This window comes from Pelodiscus sinensis, chromosome 2 (genome assembly GCF_049634645.1).
Source record: "Pelodiscus sinensis isolate JC-2024 chromosome 2, ASM4963464v1, whole genome shotgun sequence".
Lineage (NCBI taxonomy): Eukaryota > Metazoa > Chordata > Testudines > Trionychidae > Pelodiscus > Pelodiscus sinensis.
This window is the reverse complement of record NC_134712.1, coordinates 167,613,063-167,632,561: the sequence shown is the minus strand read 5'-3', so window position 1 is coordinate 167,632,561 and position 19,499 is coordinate 167,613,063. Positions and strand designations below refer to the sequence as shown.

The 19,499-nt window shown below is 38.8% G+C and overlaps 1 protein-coding gene across 3 annotated transcripts in view; it reads right to left on the bottom strand.

The window, feature by feature from the left end:
• Positions 1-19,499, bottom strand: part of VPS41 (VPS41 subunit of HOPS complex) — a 151,899-nt gene that overhangs the window by 29,896 nt on the left and 102,504 nt on the right. For all 3 annotated transcript variants that reach the window (XM_006124074.4, XM_025185171.2, XM_075921736.1), the window contains 8 exons: positions 17,860-17,916; positions 15,602-15,663; positions 13,621-13,702; positions 6,428-6,520; positions 4,307-4,434; positions 2,903-3,047; positions 1,391-1,432; positions 1,223-1,273 (listed from right to left, as the gene is read on the bottom strand). In XM_006124074.4, coding sequence (XP_006124136.1) covers positions 1,223-1,273; positions 1,391-1,432; positions 2,903-3,047; positions 4,307-4,434; positions 6,428-6,520; positions 13,621-13,702; positions 15,602-15,663; positions 17,860-17,916 — 660 coding nt within the window. The remainder of the gene's footprint in view (positions 1-1,222; positions 1,274-1,390; positions 1,433-2,902; positions 3,048-4,306; positions 4,435-6,427; positions 6,521-13,620; positions 13,703-15,601; positions 15,664-17,859; positions 17,917-19,499) is intronic.

Sequence of the window (19,499 nt, the reverse complement as noted above, 5' to 3'; positions counted from 1 at the left end):
TGATAACTTCCTTGAGACTGAACCCCAAAAGCACATTGTAGGATAGAATACAAATCTTTATTATTAGAACACTGCTTCAGGTTTTTCCTACTGTACACCATGATGGCAATATCCAAGGCCAGCTCTGCTAAGCAACTATTTCTGTCAGGACTTTGAGATAGGTGTTATATTTTTGTTACTCTTCAGTTCATAAAATATTGCATTTTCCTATTTCACCAAACATTTAGAAGAAAAAACATTATGGGAAACTTTCTATTTTTCTGAATTAGCTCAATTGATTGATGAAAAACAAATCAAATGAAAAACACAGCATGCCAGTAATAGCTGCATTAAATTAGGCATTGCAGACTATAAATTAACTACAGATAGCATGTGTGAAGCTCCTCCCCTTATTTATGGAATTAAAGAGAATTCCTTTAAAGGTAATTTTTATTCAAAGGGAAGCATATATAACACTTTGAAACCGATGCACACACAGAGCTGTTGCACATACAGTTAATCCTCTTTGCTTTATAAGACCAGACTATGTTTAGTACGTGTGTCTGCTACAATTACATCTCCATTATACAACTTAATTGACCCCAATACCGTTAAAGCTTTGACCCTCTACTATCTACATCAGCAATGGATGCTAAACAGCATAAGTATCCCTCCCTAATACAGTTTAGGGTTGACTGTAGTTCTGAATGAATGAAAGAGTCATATGCTTCATGGAAGTTATTGCTCTGGAAATCCAAATGGTTCTCTTCTTCTATCAAGCGGAAGATTGCAACTATAAGTTACACCCATACTCCCCTGTATTAGCTAAAAGGAAAGCATCACCCTAGGCAAAATTTCTACTGTAAGGAATGAGAGAATGGATGCAATGGGGAAATTAACTGACAGAAAAACAGGACTGCTTTACAGTCCAGAACCATAGGTGGTAGCTCTCAGTATGTCATCAAGAGCACAGAAGAATCATTAAAAATAATTTTACTATTCTCCAAATGTCTTTAGGTCAAAATTGAAGTAGAATGGCAGGAAGAGACAACCTGCTTTTCATCCACTCGTGTAGCTGACCAATGGCTAAAAGACTTCAATGCTGCTCATCTTTATTCCCAGCTATTGCAGTAGGAGATAGATCTGCAATAACTAACCTGTATTTATAAATGTATTCCAAGAGAGCTCCAACAGAAAGCTTGTTCAACTCAAAAATAAACTAACAGCAAATGTTAATATTTACCACATGTTGTAATTCAGGCCTGTTTTCTAATTCTTCTACAACTTTGTCAATCTAAAGAAATAAAAAAGTAAACACATGGGTTAGGAACCCTGAGAGAGTTCTCTCACCTACAGAACTGAAAGGAAGACATGTATAGTGCAGACAACACAATGAAGTGTTTATACTCACTGAAATTTTATCTTCGTTATCCAATAGCATGTCCACTGCTTTCTGAAACCAAAGTAAAAGGAGCATAGCTAAGAATGAGTAAGCAAAAGAAGCATATGATATCTAGCAAGACGCTTACTGACCCCCTGGATAGACACACAATTTTCATTTGCATTAATTTGGACACCAATCTGCAAAATGCAAGTGTTTAAAGAGATAAATTAATTTACTTCAAATGAAATTTGTCAAATATTCTGCTCACTACTTTTTATAAGTTCCTGCATTGAATGGAAGTCAGTGTTACAAGCAACTACTATGATGCATTTCAAGTTTGCCCATCAAATCAAGGGCTACACAAGATTGCACCCCATGCAGCAGAACCACTATAATAACACTGCAAAGGGACAGGTTGGCTATGGATAAGGTATGTACAGGAAATCCACACCTCAGCATGTCATGCAGGGGGACTCCAGGCAGCACTTAATTTGTAATGAAAGAAGTGCTGGGACTCAGGCAATTAGGTGCCTAGGCTCAAGCAATTTTTCTTTGTATTCAACATTCATAGCTGATGCAGCAAACCCAGGGGTGCCAGGACTATGAATTGCCAGGTCAAGAGGTCTTGGCACATATTAACAGCATAACTTCATATAGACCAATGCAGGGGAAGGTATGAATGCATCAGGGGTGAGACCAAATGGGCCCAGTGTTGGAAGATAGAAAAAAATACAAATCTCATGTCAAAATCCTGATCTTCACATACAATATAACCTACTGTACCTTTCAAGTGAAATTACAGACCCACAGTACTTACATACTTGTAAAGACAGCATACCAAGAAAGATACTAAGCATTTGAAAGCCCCTGTTTTAACTTCAACAGTGTAGCAACAGCAGGGCTGCAGGCTCAACCCACAGGTGGGCTAAATTCCATCCCCTAGAACTCGTATCATTCCACGAAAGCTCATCTGTCTGAATTTTATCTGGTTCGGAGTAAAGAATACTGACTTTTTCCCAATGCACAAACGTCTTTTTTTTGGTGTGGAGGGTGGGGGAGAGGGGAGATTTAGGTCAATCACTGTGTATTTCTGTAAGCAAGTCAGTCATCTGCAGAGAGAAAAGTGGTGAGACTATCCAAAATGTATGTGAAGTTATCTTTCCCCAACTGTGTATTACTTTTTTTGGCTCATTAACCTTCTTAATTTCATTAGAAATGTAGCAAAAATCTTACGGCAGTCAAGACCCTTGGAGATGCTCAACAGGAGAGGCTGAAGGAAAAAAACAGAATACCAAAGCCCATATCCATTATGGTGTTTTGAGGGAAGGATTTTGCCCTCAGGGTTGTGTGATGATAATTTGGTTCTCTCGACTCAGAGGATGCGAATATATTTACTAAGTGCCTTCACGTCACCTCTAAATGTGTTTAGTCATAGAATACCATTCTGCTTATAAAGCATTCTGTTGAACAGATATTCACTTCTCACTTGTAGAAATATTAATGGCTCAGAAAATGATGAAGTATCATTAAAAATCATACCTCTGAATCAAAATCCATGAGGAGAACAATTTTGTCTCTGATAGAACTGAAAAGATTATGTTTATGGATCAACTGGAACACATCTTTATGCCTCAGGGTTAGGTAAATTTCAAGGGCTTTGCCATAGCGTTGGTCATAAGTGTATCTGAAAGAGATAACATTATAAGACAAAGCCATACACATTTGCATTTAAGAAAATCATGCACTACCATAGAAACCAAATACGTTACTTGTTTTGAGGAACAAAATTATAGATTAAATAATGAGCTAAGAAAAACCAGGTGTTATGATTTTCAATTGTTTATTAAATTAGTAGACAAATGGGATTTTTGTTCCATCCCATTGCTACCCTCCATCCAGAAAAGCCTCTGATTCTCCCATCCCTCTCTCAGTCTCCACAAAGCAGGGGTGGAAAACCTAAGGCCCAGATGTGGCCTCCGGCTTTTTTTTTTTTTTTTGCTTCTCATTTGTGTACCACCCCTGCTCCAAAGCCTCATAAGAGAGGCCCTGTCCTTTTTGGCTAAGGACAACTAAACAGAACTCACTGCAGAGGCCATCAGCGATACACCTTATAAGGCTGGGAGGGTTCATCATTGAGCTATAAGCTAAACTTACTACATCAGAGGCTACTTGTGCAACACCTTTAATCAGGAAGGCAGACCCCTGCCACTAAACCAGATCAAGTTAAAGCAGAATTTCCAGTCATACATTTCAAAGATAGCGTTCACAGACAAAGAAATTTCCCTGATTTTTCTTTTTTCAAAAAAGCCCCACACCACTCACAAAAGATGCTTGCTCTAATAAAATGAAGAGAGATGGGAGAGATTTGTTTTGGCAATGGAACTGGTAAATTCAATCTTGCACCAGAATTCCTTAACTTCATTCTTTAATGCAGGATGAACTTCTCTAGACAAGCACCCTTGGGATCTGACCAGTGCAGAGTCAGAGAATTTGCTGAACCATGGGAGGTCAATAGTGTCTAGCAGCATTACCCACACTTCCACTGCTTATTGGGCTCTTAGAAAATATTTAGGGGTAAATTAGAGCTAAATAACAGCACAGAACACTGGGAGCCAGGACTGCTGGCTGTAAACAAACTTTATGGGAGTGTGGAAAACTTAGCCACACCCATGATAAGTGAACATCTGGCTAACTAAAATCATGCCGGACCAGAGAAGTTCAATCTATACTTCCTTTTCATTAGATGAAATGAGTTAAGAATTGCTAAGAATTGCAATCAATACATCTACACAGAAAAGCTGGAAATGAAAGTGGCTGATATTCTAAAGAATGGATTATGGTAATTTCAACAAAGGGAGGCAGTCAAATACTAACAGACTATTTTAATAAAGATAAAATCTCAAAACGGTTGGGTTTGTGTAAGGGAGTTTAAAATGCACTCACAATTCTGCAAGAGTGCTGAGCAAGGTTCTATTCTGTGGATCTTTCTTCAGGTGATCCACTACTACTTGAACTATGATCGTGTTGTTATAGAGATCTCCAGGCCACTCTTTGATCAGTGTAGCGAAACCCTAAAAGTGGAAGAGATCATTGATTAAAAGAATAGAAAGAACTGTCTAAATAATACTTCAAAGCATCAAAGTCACAGCTTGTGGTCTAAAACTGCATCAGCCAATTTTCAGTTATATTTTTGGCACCCACAAAAATATGAAATCGAGGGCACAAGTTTTGCTTTCTTAGATCCTGATTCTCCATAAACTTGTGCACATATTTAAATTAATGCACGTAAGACTTTGTAGGATGAGACACAGACTGTTACACCACTAGTATGTCAAAACAGAATTTCCCATGAGGAGATAGTCTACTTAGGACAAAACAGATGAATTTAAGTAATGAGCATTGCTTTTAAATGCATGTCTACAATGTTCTGAACATTTTAATACTGATCTTCTAAAGACTTTTCTTTAAATAGTTGAAATAACCAGAAATATAAGGATAAATGGTCAGACACAGATGTGGTTCTTATTGACAGTGACACCAAGTCCACATTTTTATGGCCATAGTGTGTGCATACATCCACTGAAGGTGTGCCCTGAAAAAACAATATTCATATTTATGTCCAGTTCCACTGGGGTTTGCGAACATGCAATTCTCTGAAAACATAGTCCAAACAATGTCATAAAACATTCCCTGACCCAGGCTGCTTATAATGCCTCTACTGTATAGTTTGTTATACACAAGTGGATTGCTGATTCTGCCGGGAGCCCTCTCCCTTGGTCTCAGTGGGACTCCACATGGCCACAGTGTTCCACACCCCATAATAAGTTGCAGGACTGAGATGTGAAGGTCTGATCTAATAAGGTGCTGAGTGCCTTTTGTGAGGAACTGAGTACCCAGACATGAAGACAGTCAGCTCCTCTCCAGACCTAGTCCCAAAACAAAATACCATGAGTACGAATATAATTTTAAATAATTAACTGTTGCTAAATTGATACATTTCAGAATCACCAAACTCTCTGGACTAAGACTGAAGGGATATTTAGATTGCTTCCATACTTCAGGATATATAACAGGTAAAACACAAAAAAATCACAATCTGTGGGTCCTTTAGCATCTTCATCTTGTCCTCCATTCATCCTTTTCTAACAACTTTGTTTTTCTTGTCTGTCTAAATCATATCATGCCATTATCACAGAATTGGAAGAGACCTCAGAAGTCCAACCCCCTGCCCAAAGCAGGACCAACCCCAACTAAATCATCCCAGCCAGGGCTTTGTCAAGCCGGAACTTAAAAACCTCTAGGGATAGAGATTCCACCACGTCCCTAGGTAGCCCATTCCAGTGCTTCACCACCCTCCTAATAAAATAGTTTTTCTTAATATCCAACCTAGACCTCCCCCACTGCAACTTGAGACCATTCTCCTCGTTCTCTCACTACTGAGAACAGTCTCTCTCCATTCTCTCTGAACCCCCCTTCAGGTAGCTGAAGACTGTTATCAAATCCCTCCCTCACTCTTCTCTTTTGTAGACTAAATAAGCCCACATTCCTCAGCCTCTCCTCGTAAATCACGTGCTCCAGCCCCCTAATAACTTGTATTGCCCTTCACTGGACTTTCTCCAATGTGTCCCTATCCCTTCTATAATGGGAGGGGAGGGCAGAATTGGATGCAATATTTCAGATGTGGCCTCACCAGTGCTAAATAAAGGGGAATAATCACTTCTCTAGATCTGCTCTAGAATTGCTAGACAGTAACCTCTTTGGGGCTCTATATATTTTCTAAGGCACCTAGCAGACTCCTATGCTGTGCGCTAAAAATTATTACAATTGACCACACTCAACACATGGGTCTCTGATCCACCGATAAGTATTTCATTGTTTATTGTAAATATTACTGGTGTTCATTTTTGCTTTCTTAAACCTAGCATCAGTTCTCCATTTTTGCTTTCTTAAACCTAGCATCAGTTCTCCATTTCACAACAATAGAGTTTGCTACCAATTTTTCTAATTGCTCTTTAAAGGTATCCTAGTATGGGCGATGACTGTGGATGTGCCAGAATACAGTACCTCATAGTCACTCTCCAAAAACTCATGCAGGACCATTTCATAGATGAGAGGCTTCAGAACTGGATCCCGTCTTGGCAAATAACGGCTAATTGCCTATAGGAGGAACCAGATTAGTAGGGGGTTAAAATAAATTATTGTGCTTAAATACCTTTGGAGACAGGATATACAACATGCATTCTTTCCTAGCAATCTACCATCTAGTGAATTTGCGAGAAGTTTTAATGTTTACCAACAGCCATTCTTGCTACTACAATAGCAAGAATAGCCCATGGTAAACATTAAAAGTAAAATCAGATTTTTAAGTAGTATCTGACAAAGTAGTTTATTTTAAAATAGCCCAAATCGGAGTTACATTACTTACCTGAAAGAACTTTGTTGAGAAAAGATGTAGCTGAGATTCGGAATCTGACCATGTCACCAGGCGTTTCTTCATGTTGCAAGAGGGCAGTGTGTCACAGAAGCATCTAACTATTGAGTTAGTACCAAGGAAGATCTGCACATTGTTTTATAACTTTTGGGTGCAGAAGCCATTTAGTTCAACTACGCTGGCTTCAGCAATTTTAAAAGAAAATCCTATACATCCAAGTTATGAGCTAGCACCTTAAAATCTAATTGACTAAATGCACGGCCATATTTTTTGAAAGGGTATCAAGGTACACATCTTGCACAATAAAGCAAACTTACTTCTCATAAGATCATCTCATCCATGTAAACAAAATCTAAACTGGGAATAAGTAAAAACAACCAGCACCAAACAACCTGAAAAATTAAGTTTTAATTTCAAAATGGTCTTTCCATCAAGCACTGGTTAGAATGGTTTGATCTGATGTCCTATAAAGACACACAAAAATTATAGTCTAAGCAAGAAAGAAACAGGAGCATGTTCCAAGAATTAAATCAGTTTATATCATACACTGATGGCACAGCATATTATTACACACATATTTTCCATCTAAATATGAAATATTATTCTAGCAATAGGGTTTACTTTAGCAGATCATCAGTTTCCCATCGCTGAAAGCCATGTTCCCCCAAGTCACCAGAAAAGTTCATCTACAATCTTCTCAGTTCAGGTCAGAAAATGGGACAATCAGGGACATTTTTTAATTGCAATTTTGCATCCAAACTTCATTTTTGTTGCAATTCTCCGAACAGCACTAACGCTTATTTTGAGTTGATGGGTCAATAGGTGGGGAAAAGCTCTGTGTTACCACAGAGAATTCTTTCCCAGGTGTGGGTCTTGCCCACATGCTCAGAGTCTGATCACCATATTTGGTGTCGGGAAGGAATTTTCCCTCTGGTCAGATTAGCAGAAATCCTTGGGGTTTATCACTTTCCTCTCAAGTGCTGGGTACAGGTTTAAACAACCAGCATTGTCAGGACCTGACCTGTCCCAAACAAGAGAATTTGCCGGACCAGGGAAGGTCTCCTGCCACTGGCTTCCAAGCCCATCACCCACAGCTGGCAGGCTGCCCCAGCAGGTAACCCTGAATCCCTGAATATGGCTGGGCTGCTTGCTCAGCTATTGCTAATACGGTCTTGAGATGTATTAGGCGAGGTATTTCCAGTAGGGATAAGGAGGTGTTAGTGCCATTATACAAGGCATTGGTGAGACCCCATTTGGAATACTGTGTGCAGTTCTGGTCTCCCATGTTTAAGAAGGATGAATTCAAACTGGAACGGGTACAATGAAGGGCCATTAGGATGATCCGAGGAATGGAAAACCTGCCTTATGAAAGGAGACTTGAGGAGCTCGGCTTGTTTACCTTAACCAAAAGAAGGCTGAGGGGAGACATGATTGCACTCTTTAAATATATTAGAGGGATAATTCCTCTCCCTCCCTGGTATTTATTTAAGCTTAATACCAATGTGGACACAAGAACAAATGGATATAAGCTGGCTAGTAGGAAGTTTAGACTTGAGATCAGACGAAGGTTTCTAACCATTAGAGGAGTGAGGTTCTGGAACGGCCTTCCAAGGGAAGTAGTGGGGGCAAAAGATCTAGTTGGCTTCAAAATTAAACTAGATGGGTTTATGAAGGGGATGATTTGATGAGATAACATGATCTTGGTAACTAATTGACCATTCATTATCAGTGGTAAATAGGTCAATGGAGGGATGTTAGGAGTTACTATAGAGAACTTTCTGGGTGTCTGGCTGGTGAGTCTTGCCCACATGCTCAGGGTTTAGCTGATTGCCATATCTGGGGTTGGGAAAGAATTTTCCTCCAGGGTAGACTGGCAGAGGCCCTGGAGGAATTTCGCCTTCCTCTGTAGCATGGGGCACAGATCACAGCTGGAGGATTCTCTGCATCTTGGGGTCTTCAAACTATTTGAAGGCTTCAATATCTGAGATATAGGTGAGAGGATTATTCTAGAAGGGGGTGGGTGAGATTCTGTGGCCTGCATTGTGTAGGGGGTCAGACTAGATGATCATAATGGTCCCTTCTGACCTTAAAGTCTATGAGTCTATGATATAGCTCCTGCTATGGGGCTTCAGCCCTGGCCCTGTGTAGCCCCGGCCCTGTGCAGCTGGAGGAAGCTACTGGGCTCCAGCCCAAGCCTTTCATAGCTCCAGACCCGACCCTGCGCAGACAGGGGAATCCGCGGGGTTCTGGCATTCCTGGGGGACTCCGGTCCTGCACTGCTGTGGGGCTCCGACCTCAGCGCCACACTCTTCTCCTGGAGGCTGCTGCAGGACTCCTACCCTGATCCTGTGCTGCCCCCAGCTGGGCTGCGAACTCTGATGCCCTGCCCAGCTATGTCCTCCTGCCCTTAGGCTCCTGGGCTCTCTGGTCCGGAAGTATCCATGGTCCTGCCAGAACACAGATGTTGCCAGACCAGAGAGTGCAGGATTCTGGAGGTACAACCTGTAGCGTAAATGGTGGACTTCCTTTAACTTGACATTTTTAAATAATGATTTGAGGATTTCAGTCACTCAGCCAAAGATTAGGGGTCTATTACAGGAGAAGGTGGGTGAGGTTCTGTGGGCTGACATGCTGCCCACTGCAGGTTAGATGACCATGAGAGTCTCATCTCAGCCTAAAGTCAATGGGTTTTGCTAACACTAAACATACTGAAGAAGTTTAAGCAGAGTCAACTTCTCCCTCAAAAAGTAGTCTATAGTGCAACGATGAGATTTAAAAAACAAACCAAAACCAAAAACCAGAGCATCTTCTGTCTACAGCTTGGACTACATTTTTTTGTAAAAATCACTTCTATGGATTTTTAAAAAAAGTATATTCCCTGCTCTCAGAAGATTCCTCCTCCTCCTATTTTTCTTGAGTCTGGCTGCTCTTCCAAATGAACTTTACCCAGTGGCCAGTGTGAACTTCCACTTTTGCTTGGAAAATGTAAATTGGGAATATGAAGTACAAAAAACTGGGTTTCCATCCTGCAAGCTGCCCTATACAATTAAGTCCCTATTCTGTGACAGAGACCCCTTGTAATAGAAAAGGGATCTGGAAGTAGCCTGACAAAATCATCTCCTCCCCTCCCGATCCCCTTCCTCAATCCAGCTTCTTTAACTGCTCATCTCATAATTGCATTGTGCTCTCCTCTCAGCTGCCAGGGAAAAAGTGCTATTTTCCCCTTTGAAGTCTCACTGTTAGCAAAGGAGCTTCAAATGGAAAGCTGTTCTCTTCTGCAGTTTGGGAGAGAAAGATGCACCTAAGATGCTGAAGTAAAGCTGTAGTTAAAAGTTCCTAATGTCATATTTTGTTTAAGATCCCTAGTTAAGGTGGGGGAATTTAGGGGTATGTAAAGGACTTGTGGCTGGAAAGAATTAGATGCCTTAGTAGCCAAGTCCTGCACCACAATGGAGTTAGTGAAAAGGGGAAAATACACAAACATTCTTACTCCCCTTATTTCCTCTTTTAAACATGATTTCAAATAATAAGTAATGGGTATAAAGACTTTTTGCATGTGCATGAGGTCATCCCAGCCATAGGTCAGTATATGGCTATGACATCACCAAAAAGGCACAATGAGACAATCAGCATATAAAGTCCAATTCTACAAATTCTTAAAGCCCCCTGTGATCAGACCAATTGTCTGGACAACAGCATTAGCTGTTAGTTAAACAGATTGCCAGCTAAAACATTAAGGGTGGTCTGACAGGACTCCATTAGAAATTGAGTGGCTTGTGAACTAAGGGCCCTTATCTCTAGTGAAGTGTCTGACTTCAATACCCCAGGATTGGGATATACAGACCTTTCATTGTTGAGGAATCCAAGAATCTCAGTTACAATACCACTTTGCTCATTTTCATATTACATAGATTTGGAACAATTTTATACTTGAGACAACATCTTATACATGGACGTATTTTATTTTTAAAAGATACTATTTTTAAAATTAGTAAATCTATCATGACAGGAGACCATGTACATAATTCAGAGCTTAGATCCCAACATCTTCTCAGGGTTGGGCAAAATGCAGCCCAGGGGCCAGATCCAGCCTGCCTAACACTTTGATAAGGCTCACAGACTGTATCTGGCCAGTTTCTATTTATATTCTGCTGCCTGTGTGTCATGGCTCCTTCCTCACTCTGGCATGATAAATGCAGAAGTGGGGACCAGCAAAAATACCCCAAAACCTTATCTACCAGGCATGGTATAAAACTTCCCCCCAAATCTTAACCTAGATTTTGGGAATAAAATCTCCGCTGCCACCACCCAAGTACTGATACAAAAATTGGGAAATCTCACTCCTAAAATACAAATCAGGACACAACCATTAACCACTACCAGGTAAAGGAAAAGGAAAGAGAAGAACTTTTATTATCACCACAATATTCCTGTTGCAAGCATAATGGCTAGATGGAAAAGTAACAATATACTCATGGAGGAGAAATTTACCATGGGCCAGGAACTGTTACAAAGGAAAGCAAAACCCATTTTTAAATGCAGAGACATCAGATTCCATTTCCCAAACCATAAAACAATAAAACCGAATGGATTTCTCTAAACTTTACCCTACTTACAGAAAGTGAAGAATGGTTTCTTGGAGAGAGAGAGAGACATGTCTGTCTCTCTCAGTAGCTGGAGAAGAACTCCTCAGGACAAAAGAGGGAAAACCCCCAAAATTCCTTTGTCCCAGTTTGAAATTCCTACCTACATTCCTATTGCCTGAATTTACCTGTTAAGTAAGGGGTTAATTTACCTGTTAACCCCTTAGTCCCCAGGCTGCTGGCTAACCCTCATGATTATGACACTTTATCCCCTAATTTCCTCAGGCAGCAAGATCCTATTTAAATGGCTCATGACTCCTGCTCATGGAGCTACCTTCGCAGGGGCCGGAGCCACGAGCCTTTTAAATAGCTGCAGCAACCGCCGGTGGCTGCTAGGCAATGCGGTAGCGGCAGGACTGGGAGATGAGAGTCCTTTTCTGTGTTTTTAGTTCAAAACCTCTGACCTAGAGAAATCTGGGGGGAGACTAGTCCTGAACCATGCACCTTCTGCCCCAGGCCCCCACTCCCTTCTGGGGGGTGGAGCCAGCCTGTGACCACGTTGCAAAATTCATTAAGTGTCCCCCCCCGTGAAAATTATTACGCACCCCTGTTCTAAAATGATTTTATTCCCCATTTAGTGTTACAAAGCACCTTAATCTCAATCCACAATCCTAACTCCCTAAAATAAATTAGAAATAGTTAAATTTTGGAACAGCAATTTTATTCTATCAATTTACACAGAATTATGGATTACCATATTTAAATGCTGAATGAAATTAATAAATATTTCAATGAGACAAGAGAATTCAAAACCCACTTCAGGAAAAAGACCAGTTTAGGATTGGTCATTAACCATTTGTAGCAGTCAGGTATCATAAAAGCCCTGAAGAAGATCATATATGATTGTAATCGGAAATGAAAAAAAGATTATGCTGGAAGTGTGGTTTGTAGCTTATATTCTTTTACAGTCTGCTTTCAGAAGGGTGAAAACAGCCAACTGTTTAGAAAGGCAGTAATTTAACAAAGAGGTTTTTGCAGTAAACCTGCAAATATTTTTATATTTTACAGTCTGCTGGATGACATAAGTGTAGACAAGAAAACATTCATTCTAGACACTCATATCTCCTGCCCATCTCCCAAAAAAATCAAACCAAAGAGGGGGACAGTATATCACAATTTCACCTGTACAAGCATTTGGGTCTCTTATTGTATTGAAATACAGAGAGACAAACAAGAGATTTCATTTTCCAATGTGGCTAAGTGTGCATCGAACCACTAACAACTCATATAAAGACAGTCCTATTCTCTTATTAGTGAGACTCTACAAAAGAAAAGAAATAATAATAAAAAAAGCCGGGCATTTCCTTCACTCTGAACTAACCAGTTCAAAACAAGCAAGGGACCACATGCTGTGAGATCTTAATAATATGTCCTTTTTGGCTCATTGAACTTGAATAGAAAGACATAACATTCAGAAATAAATGTGTATGTGTTATCAAAGGGAGGGTACTTAATGTTTTCTACTCATTTGGGAGTGACTGCACTTTAGCCTTACATTGTGGACAATTTATTAACTGAGTATCTGACTGGGAATGTGGACTCTTACAGTAGTTTGCAATGCTAGTATTAGCAAGACACAAGAAGCTCCCCACTTTCAGTGTCCAAGAGAGAGGAAATTGGTTACTTACAACTTAAATTATTCTCTAGTGCTGTGACCATTAAGCAAAACTGATGCTCTACACAGGGGGTTTAGAATTTTGTGAAGGGGCCATTAAATCCAGAAATGCATGCTGGAAAAGGAATTCCATTTTCAAAAGATCTTTATGGATATTTGAAAATAAAAATCAATGGGAACTGAATAACCAACCTAGAACACATTTGGAAATCCTACCCTCAATAAATAAATACCCATTGTGTGTGGTGGATGGGCAAAGGGGGTAGAAAATTATAAATATTTAGGTGGGTACACAGTTGTATTCTACTTCAAACTTTGCTTCAAAAATACATATTAACCTGTATGAGAATCATACAAGTGCTGACCTGTTGTTCATAGATTAATTTTGACTTTAAGAACCAATTTGCAGCAGGCTTCTGCATCTCAGATGTGCATAGTTGTGTATTAGATACATATATAGAATTCTAGTTCAGTTAATGTCACATATATTTGGTCAACTTCAGCCCCATAGATTAAACATGGATCACTCCATACAAACAGGTCAGTTAAGAAATATGAATTAACCTACCTTAAGTTGTCCTATTTCTTTAAATTTATAAACTTCAAACTCCCAGAGTTCTGTGTTCTTTCCAAGTATTCTTTGACATTTTCTGAGGGCAAAATGACAGCAATTACAAATACATTTAGACAATCATGGAACTGGAAGGGACTTTGAGAGGACCCTGCCCTCGTGGCAGGACCAAGCACCATCTGATAGGTGTTTGTCTAACCCGCTCTTAAAAATCTCCAATGATAGCAATTCCACAATTTTCCTAGGCAACTTATTCCAGTGTTTAAACACCATGACTATTAGGAAGTTTCTCCTAATGTCCAACATAAACTTAGGTAAAATACTTTAAATTTGTTCTCATTGAATTTCATTCTGTTTACCTGATACCATTTCACCAAATCATGTTGAATTTCCATCTTATCTTCCAAAGCACTTGCAACCCCTCCCAGCTTGGTATCATCCACAAACATTATAAGCGTACTCTCTATGCCATTATCTAAATCAGAAGATATGGAAAGGATCCCTGTAGAACCCCACTTGTTACACCATTCCAGCATGACTGTGAACCACTGATAACTACTCTCTGAGAACAGTTATCCAACCAGTTAGGCACCCAACTTGTAGTATCCCCTCCTAGGTTGTATTTTCCTGTTTGTTAATGAGAAGGTCATGTGAGACTTTATTAAAAACTTTACTAAAGTCTAGATATACTACATGTACCACTCCCTACCCCCCCAGGCTTATTACAAGATTTTTCTTGACAAATCCATGCTTATTGTTATTTAGCACCTTATTTTTGGTCTAGATGTTTGCAAACTGATTCTTTAATTATTTGCTTCATTATCTTTCCTGGAACAGAAGTTAAGGTGTCTGGTCTGTAATTCCCTTTGCTGTTTTATTTCTCTTTTCATAGATGGGCACTATATTTGCCCCTTTCCAGTCTTCTGAAATATCTCCTGTCTTCTACAACTTTTCAAAGACTGGGACATTAGCTATTGATATCTCCTTAGTCAGCTCCTTGAGTATTTTAAGATGCATTTAATCAGGCCCTGGTGATTTGAAGACATCTAACGTGCCTAAGTAATTTTCAACATGTATGGACCAACAAAAACACAAGCATATTGGTTATGTTCCCTCAACATACTCCTCCTTCCCAAACCAGGCACGTTTCATGGCCCTCGGCTCAGGCAGTCCTTATTCAACCATGTCCAAAAATGACACTGCTTTCTTCAAAGCATACCAACACTACTCCTTTGGAATCTAGAAAGGATCATTAGAGTAACTGGTATGATAATCACACCTTTTTTTCCAGCAGCAAAATATGCCATCTCAGCTATAGTTCTACCTGGTGCTGAGCCAGGACCTTAATTCTATTTCCCACATTATTTAAAAAAAATCAAACAAACCCCCCCAAAAAACCTGCAAAGTTATTCTGCTACTGTATTCCATTATTTTAGTGTCATCAGTTTAGGTAACAAATTTGCTGTTTGATGATCTCCCATTAACATGCTATCTTTTGCATCTCTTATACAGGGATAAGTTCCCAATTAGAAAAGATTTTGAGCCACTGCACCTTCCTTTCATTTCAATTTGCTGGTGGTCATCAGTTCTAAAAATCAGAATGATTTAACTGCTTAAATATGGGCTTAAGCACCTCACTTCCAATAGTCAGCTTTGAAATTTTTAGTATAAAGTATAATTATTATTGTGAATACTGAACATTGATAATCAAGTGGATTCAAATGACAGTGTAAATAGACATAATGTGGTCTAAAAGAATTAAATCTCTCTCTTAAAATGTGTAGTATATTTCTAACAACTAAAGTGACTAGAAAGATAAGTCACAATAGCAAGCTTGCAAATGTTTCTGTCTTTACAAATTAAAGGATAAAAGTAAAACAAATCACTGGATTCCTACGAAACAAGGATTGCTTTATCTATTTCATCCATGCATTATACATAATCATATGCACAGCAAAGACATTTCTAAATATATTACCTGGCAGCCAAGTCATACTCTCCTTTCTCCATTAGATGATTTATATAGGCTAAGCCTATGTCCTATAATAAAGAGAAAAAATGTAAAAAAAGTTAAAAGAAGCTATAAAAGTTCCCACGTCAATTCTTCTTGAAAAGTCAAATGTTTAACAACACTGCTGTAATAAACCTTTCAGGTTGCATTCAGTGGCTTGTTAGGTGGAGATATCCCTGAAAAATAAGCAATGACTGACCTAAGCCCCTGTTCCCACTTAGAAGTGAGCACATGTACATAAATCACAGTGAAATATTCATTTTAAAAATCTCATCTCTTGAACATATGACACTATTAAATAATTTATGATGACTTCTCCAATACTGAGAAGAATATACTACTTCCTAAATTGTGAGTGGGGCTCAAAATATGTATCTAGATAGTCAGCATTTGAGACACGAAGATCAAGGTTGAGAATATGTTGACTCTGACATGGGACACTTTTTGCATCAATGACAAGAAGGGTTCAGTGACTGGGGGAAAGAATACCAGCACATCTGCTGAGAACATACTCCAAGAAGTGCTCCATACAGGAGAGGAAATACCGATAATTTAACAAGCTGTTCATTTTATTACACAGAAGTAGGGAAAGGAAAATACGCTACAGGCTTTATTATCTAAAAGGCACTAAATGACACCAGTGCTCTTCAAGGTACTGCACAGCAAAATGCAGAGGTACAAAGGCAGAGATCTGTCTGCATTTACATAATAAATCCTGTCTCAAGATTACCTCATTAATAAGCTGTGATTCAGTTGAGACACTATTTGGTACTTCGGCCATTTAAAAAGTGCCCATTTGTTATCTGAGGTGATCACATCAATGCTCAGAAACAGTATCATCATAGCTTTTCACAGATAAAGTTGATTGCACTACACAAGGCTCACTGAACAACTTATTTCAAGCAATATCACTGAAAGGGGCTGAGGGCCCTATGTAAGGAATTCTACTATAGCCATTGTTTGATTGGGTTGGCAAATAGTATGGGAATTGGATTTTTATGCAGATCAGGTGGCCCTAGCATTCTGTGTAAGTGATGCTCAAAGGTCGTGGCCATTATGACAACATACAGAATCCTTGGGAGGAGCACACTGTGACATGACCCTGTCACTCTGCTTAAATGTATATGTTGAATATGTTTTGCTACTCATTCCCAGTGGACTTCACCTGCTGTGGGCTGGATCTAAAGCCCAGTGAAGTCAACTAGAGTTCTTCCATTGCTTTTAGTGGGATTAAGTTATACCTAACTAGTGAATAATTGTGGCTATATGTACATTAATTGGATTTCATTCTAACCTCATTTTATAAGTAAAATATTAGTAGAGCATTTCTTCTTTTATTTTCTGACCAGGGCCTGCTTTCGGGTTTATTTCTTCTGAAAGGGCCATAGGCAAAGCATGCACAGAACTGAACTCTCTGGGTGTTATATTCTGGTGATGCCATCAACTCATGCTGGGAAAAGTAAAACACCTATTAACCTACTTCTAAAATAAAAATGTGTAAATGTCAGGGTACATTTGCAATTTAACTATGAATTAAAATTTTCAATCAATGCTTTGTGCTTATTCTTTAAATACCACATTCTACTTTTAAAAGAAAAGTCATCAACTTAACATCACGGTCAATTAAAAAACAGGAGTTGAAAGTGGTGCTGGTTTTCTGAGGATTCATAATATTTTTCTATATTACAAAATATCTATGTTCATCTTATTGTTTTGTATAAGACCAAACAAGCAACAGGGAAAATAACCATGCAGAGGTAAACAATAATTACAATGTAAAAGGCAGGGATTTTTAAAATAGTTTATAGGAATCACTGCCCATTTCCCACTGATTTTCAACAGGATTTAGGTGTCCTTAGACCCCTTTAATAATTCTAGACAATGTGTTATCTTACACAGAAAGTAAAACTGAAAAAGAAATTAGCTTTTCTCTAATGACTTTCAGGTATTATAATATTAGGTATTACCAAAAATAATAGTAGATAAAAATTACACTTATGACTTTTTTTTAAAGTTCATCATTCTTGTAAACTCTGAACATCCATGCCCTGCTTTGGGACTGACATCAGAAAACGGAATGCTAATTGGAAAGTGTGTAATTATTGTCTGAAATAATATGGACAAACAAATATAATAACCAAGATTCCTAGGATGAATGTAAAGCACAATGCAGTGTTCTAAAGAGAAAAAATATATATGTTTATTTTGAAGTTTTTAAAACTTACCAAAATCCTGTGTTTTTTTATGGTCTTCTGACTGATCTCAGCAGCCATCAAAGCCTCCTATGTTCATACGATAGAAAAGTGACATACAAACCAGATATACAAAACTTCTATACAGAAAGCTCTAGAACTGCATAAATCAAATCCTTTTTATTGTGTCTTGTGTTTGAAGCACTGCAATTTTTAATGCCATGGTTGGATGAACAGCTTAGAATTCACACTCAAACAAAAGCAGTCAGCCAAAAAGAAAACTACTTTTGTTTCCATCTGGGTTCACTCCACATTAGTATATTAGGATCAAATTTCAAGACTATGGCACAATATATAATGCAGTACCATTGGTTAATGTTCAGACAAAAATCCTCTGCTAGAAAAAGCTATGTGAAAAATCTGTTTGAGGAAAAAAGATTGGGTTTTTTTTGTTTGTTTTTGCTATACTCAACAAAATATTGTGTCCAGTTAGAATGATTTTTTTCAATAAATGTAAATAGTAGTTCTTCCTTTATTTCAAGTGTACAAAAACAGATCTGGCTTTTTATAAGCCAAGTGAAAGCTTAATTTAGATTACAACACAAGCCATTCATTGAATATTAGCCTCAGAGGGCTTTCCCTAAGGCCATGTCTACACTATGAGATAAGGTCAAATTTATGAAGATCGATTTTTTGTACCCAATTTTGTGAAGTCCCCACTGTACACAAAAATTCAATGCAGTTCGAAATAGCACGCCCATATGGTGGCCACCATCGACTTTGAGAGTGATACACTGTGGGTAGCTATCCCACAATTCCTGTGCCCCTTTGCTTTCTGGGTTATGCTCTCAATGCATGCAGGGACCGCAATGCATACATGCTGGGTGCATGTCGTCAACGCCCCATAATGCAATAATCTTCCCCCTCCCCTTTGGTTGACAGCAACAGCAAACAGTCTCTTCATACTCTTTTTCCCCTTGTTATCCACGAAGATGCCATAATAACATAAGCATGAATCCCATCATGGATCCCATTGAGCATCAAAGCATTATGGAAATCATATTATCCAGGGTGTGCTTTATGCTGGAGTATATCCAGAGCATATAGAGGGTCCACTGGAACAAGGAAGAATCTTGGAGGGCCATGAACATCCCTCTTTTGCAAAGCACTTGAGTTGAGCGACTAGCAAATATCACAAGCATTCGATTCCCTGGACACAGAGAAATGCTAGTTCTGGTGCCTTCAGACAAGCACAGATGGTAACAACATAGCCTTGTAATTGTGTAAGTAATAAGTCAGTTAGGAATAATGAATGCATGTTATAGCAAAAGGTTTGGATTAAATTTAAACACAAGATGTAGGTCTCAGACAGGCCAGGTAGCTTTGTTAACTTAGCTCCAGCTCTGTTTGATGTTTGCATATTCTGATGTTAAAGTGAAGGGATGGAATATTGTAATACATAGTGATGTTAATATTATGTAAGGCCTTGTAATAGAAAGAAGTTTAATGTTAAAGTTACAAAGCCTTTCATTAAAGTGACTAGAAGTACCCTTTTGTTCCACGTTGCAATTGTGTAAATGTATTGCTTGTGTGAATGAGAGAGAGAATGTTTTAGAAGAGATAAGCGTAAAGGCCACTGCATGCTCAAATGGTCAGAGGAGGAGCCGGAGACT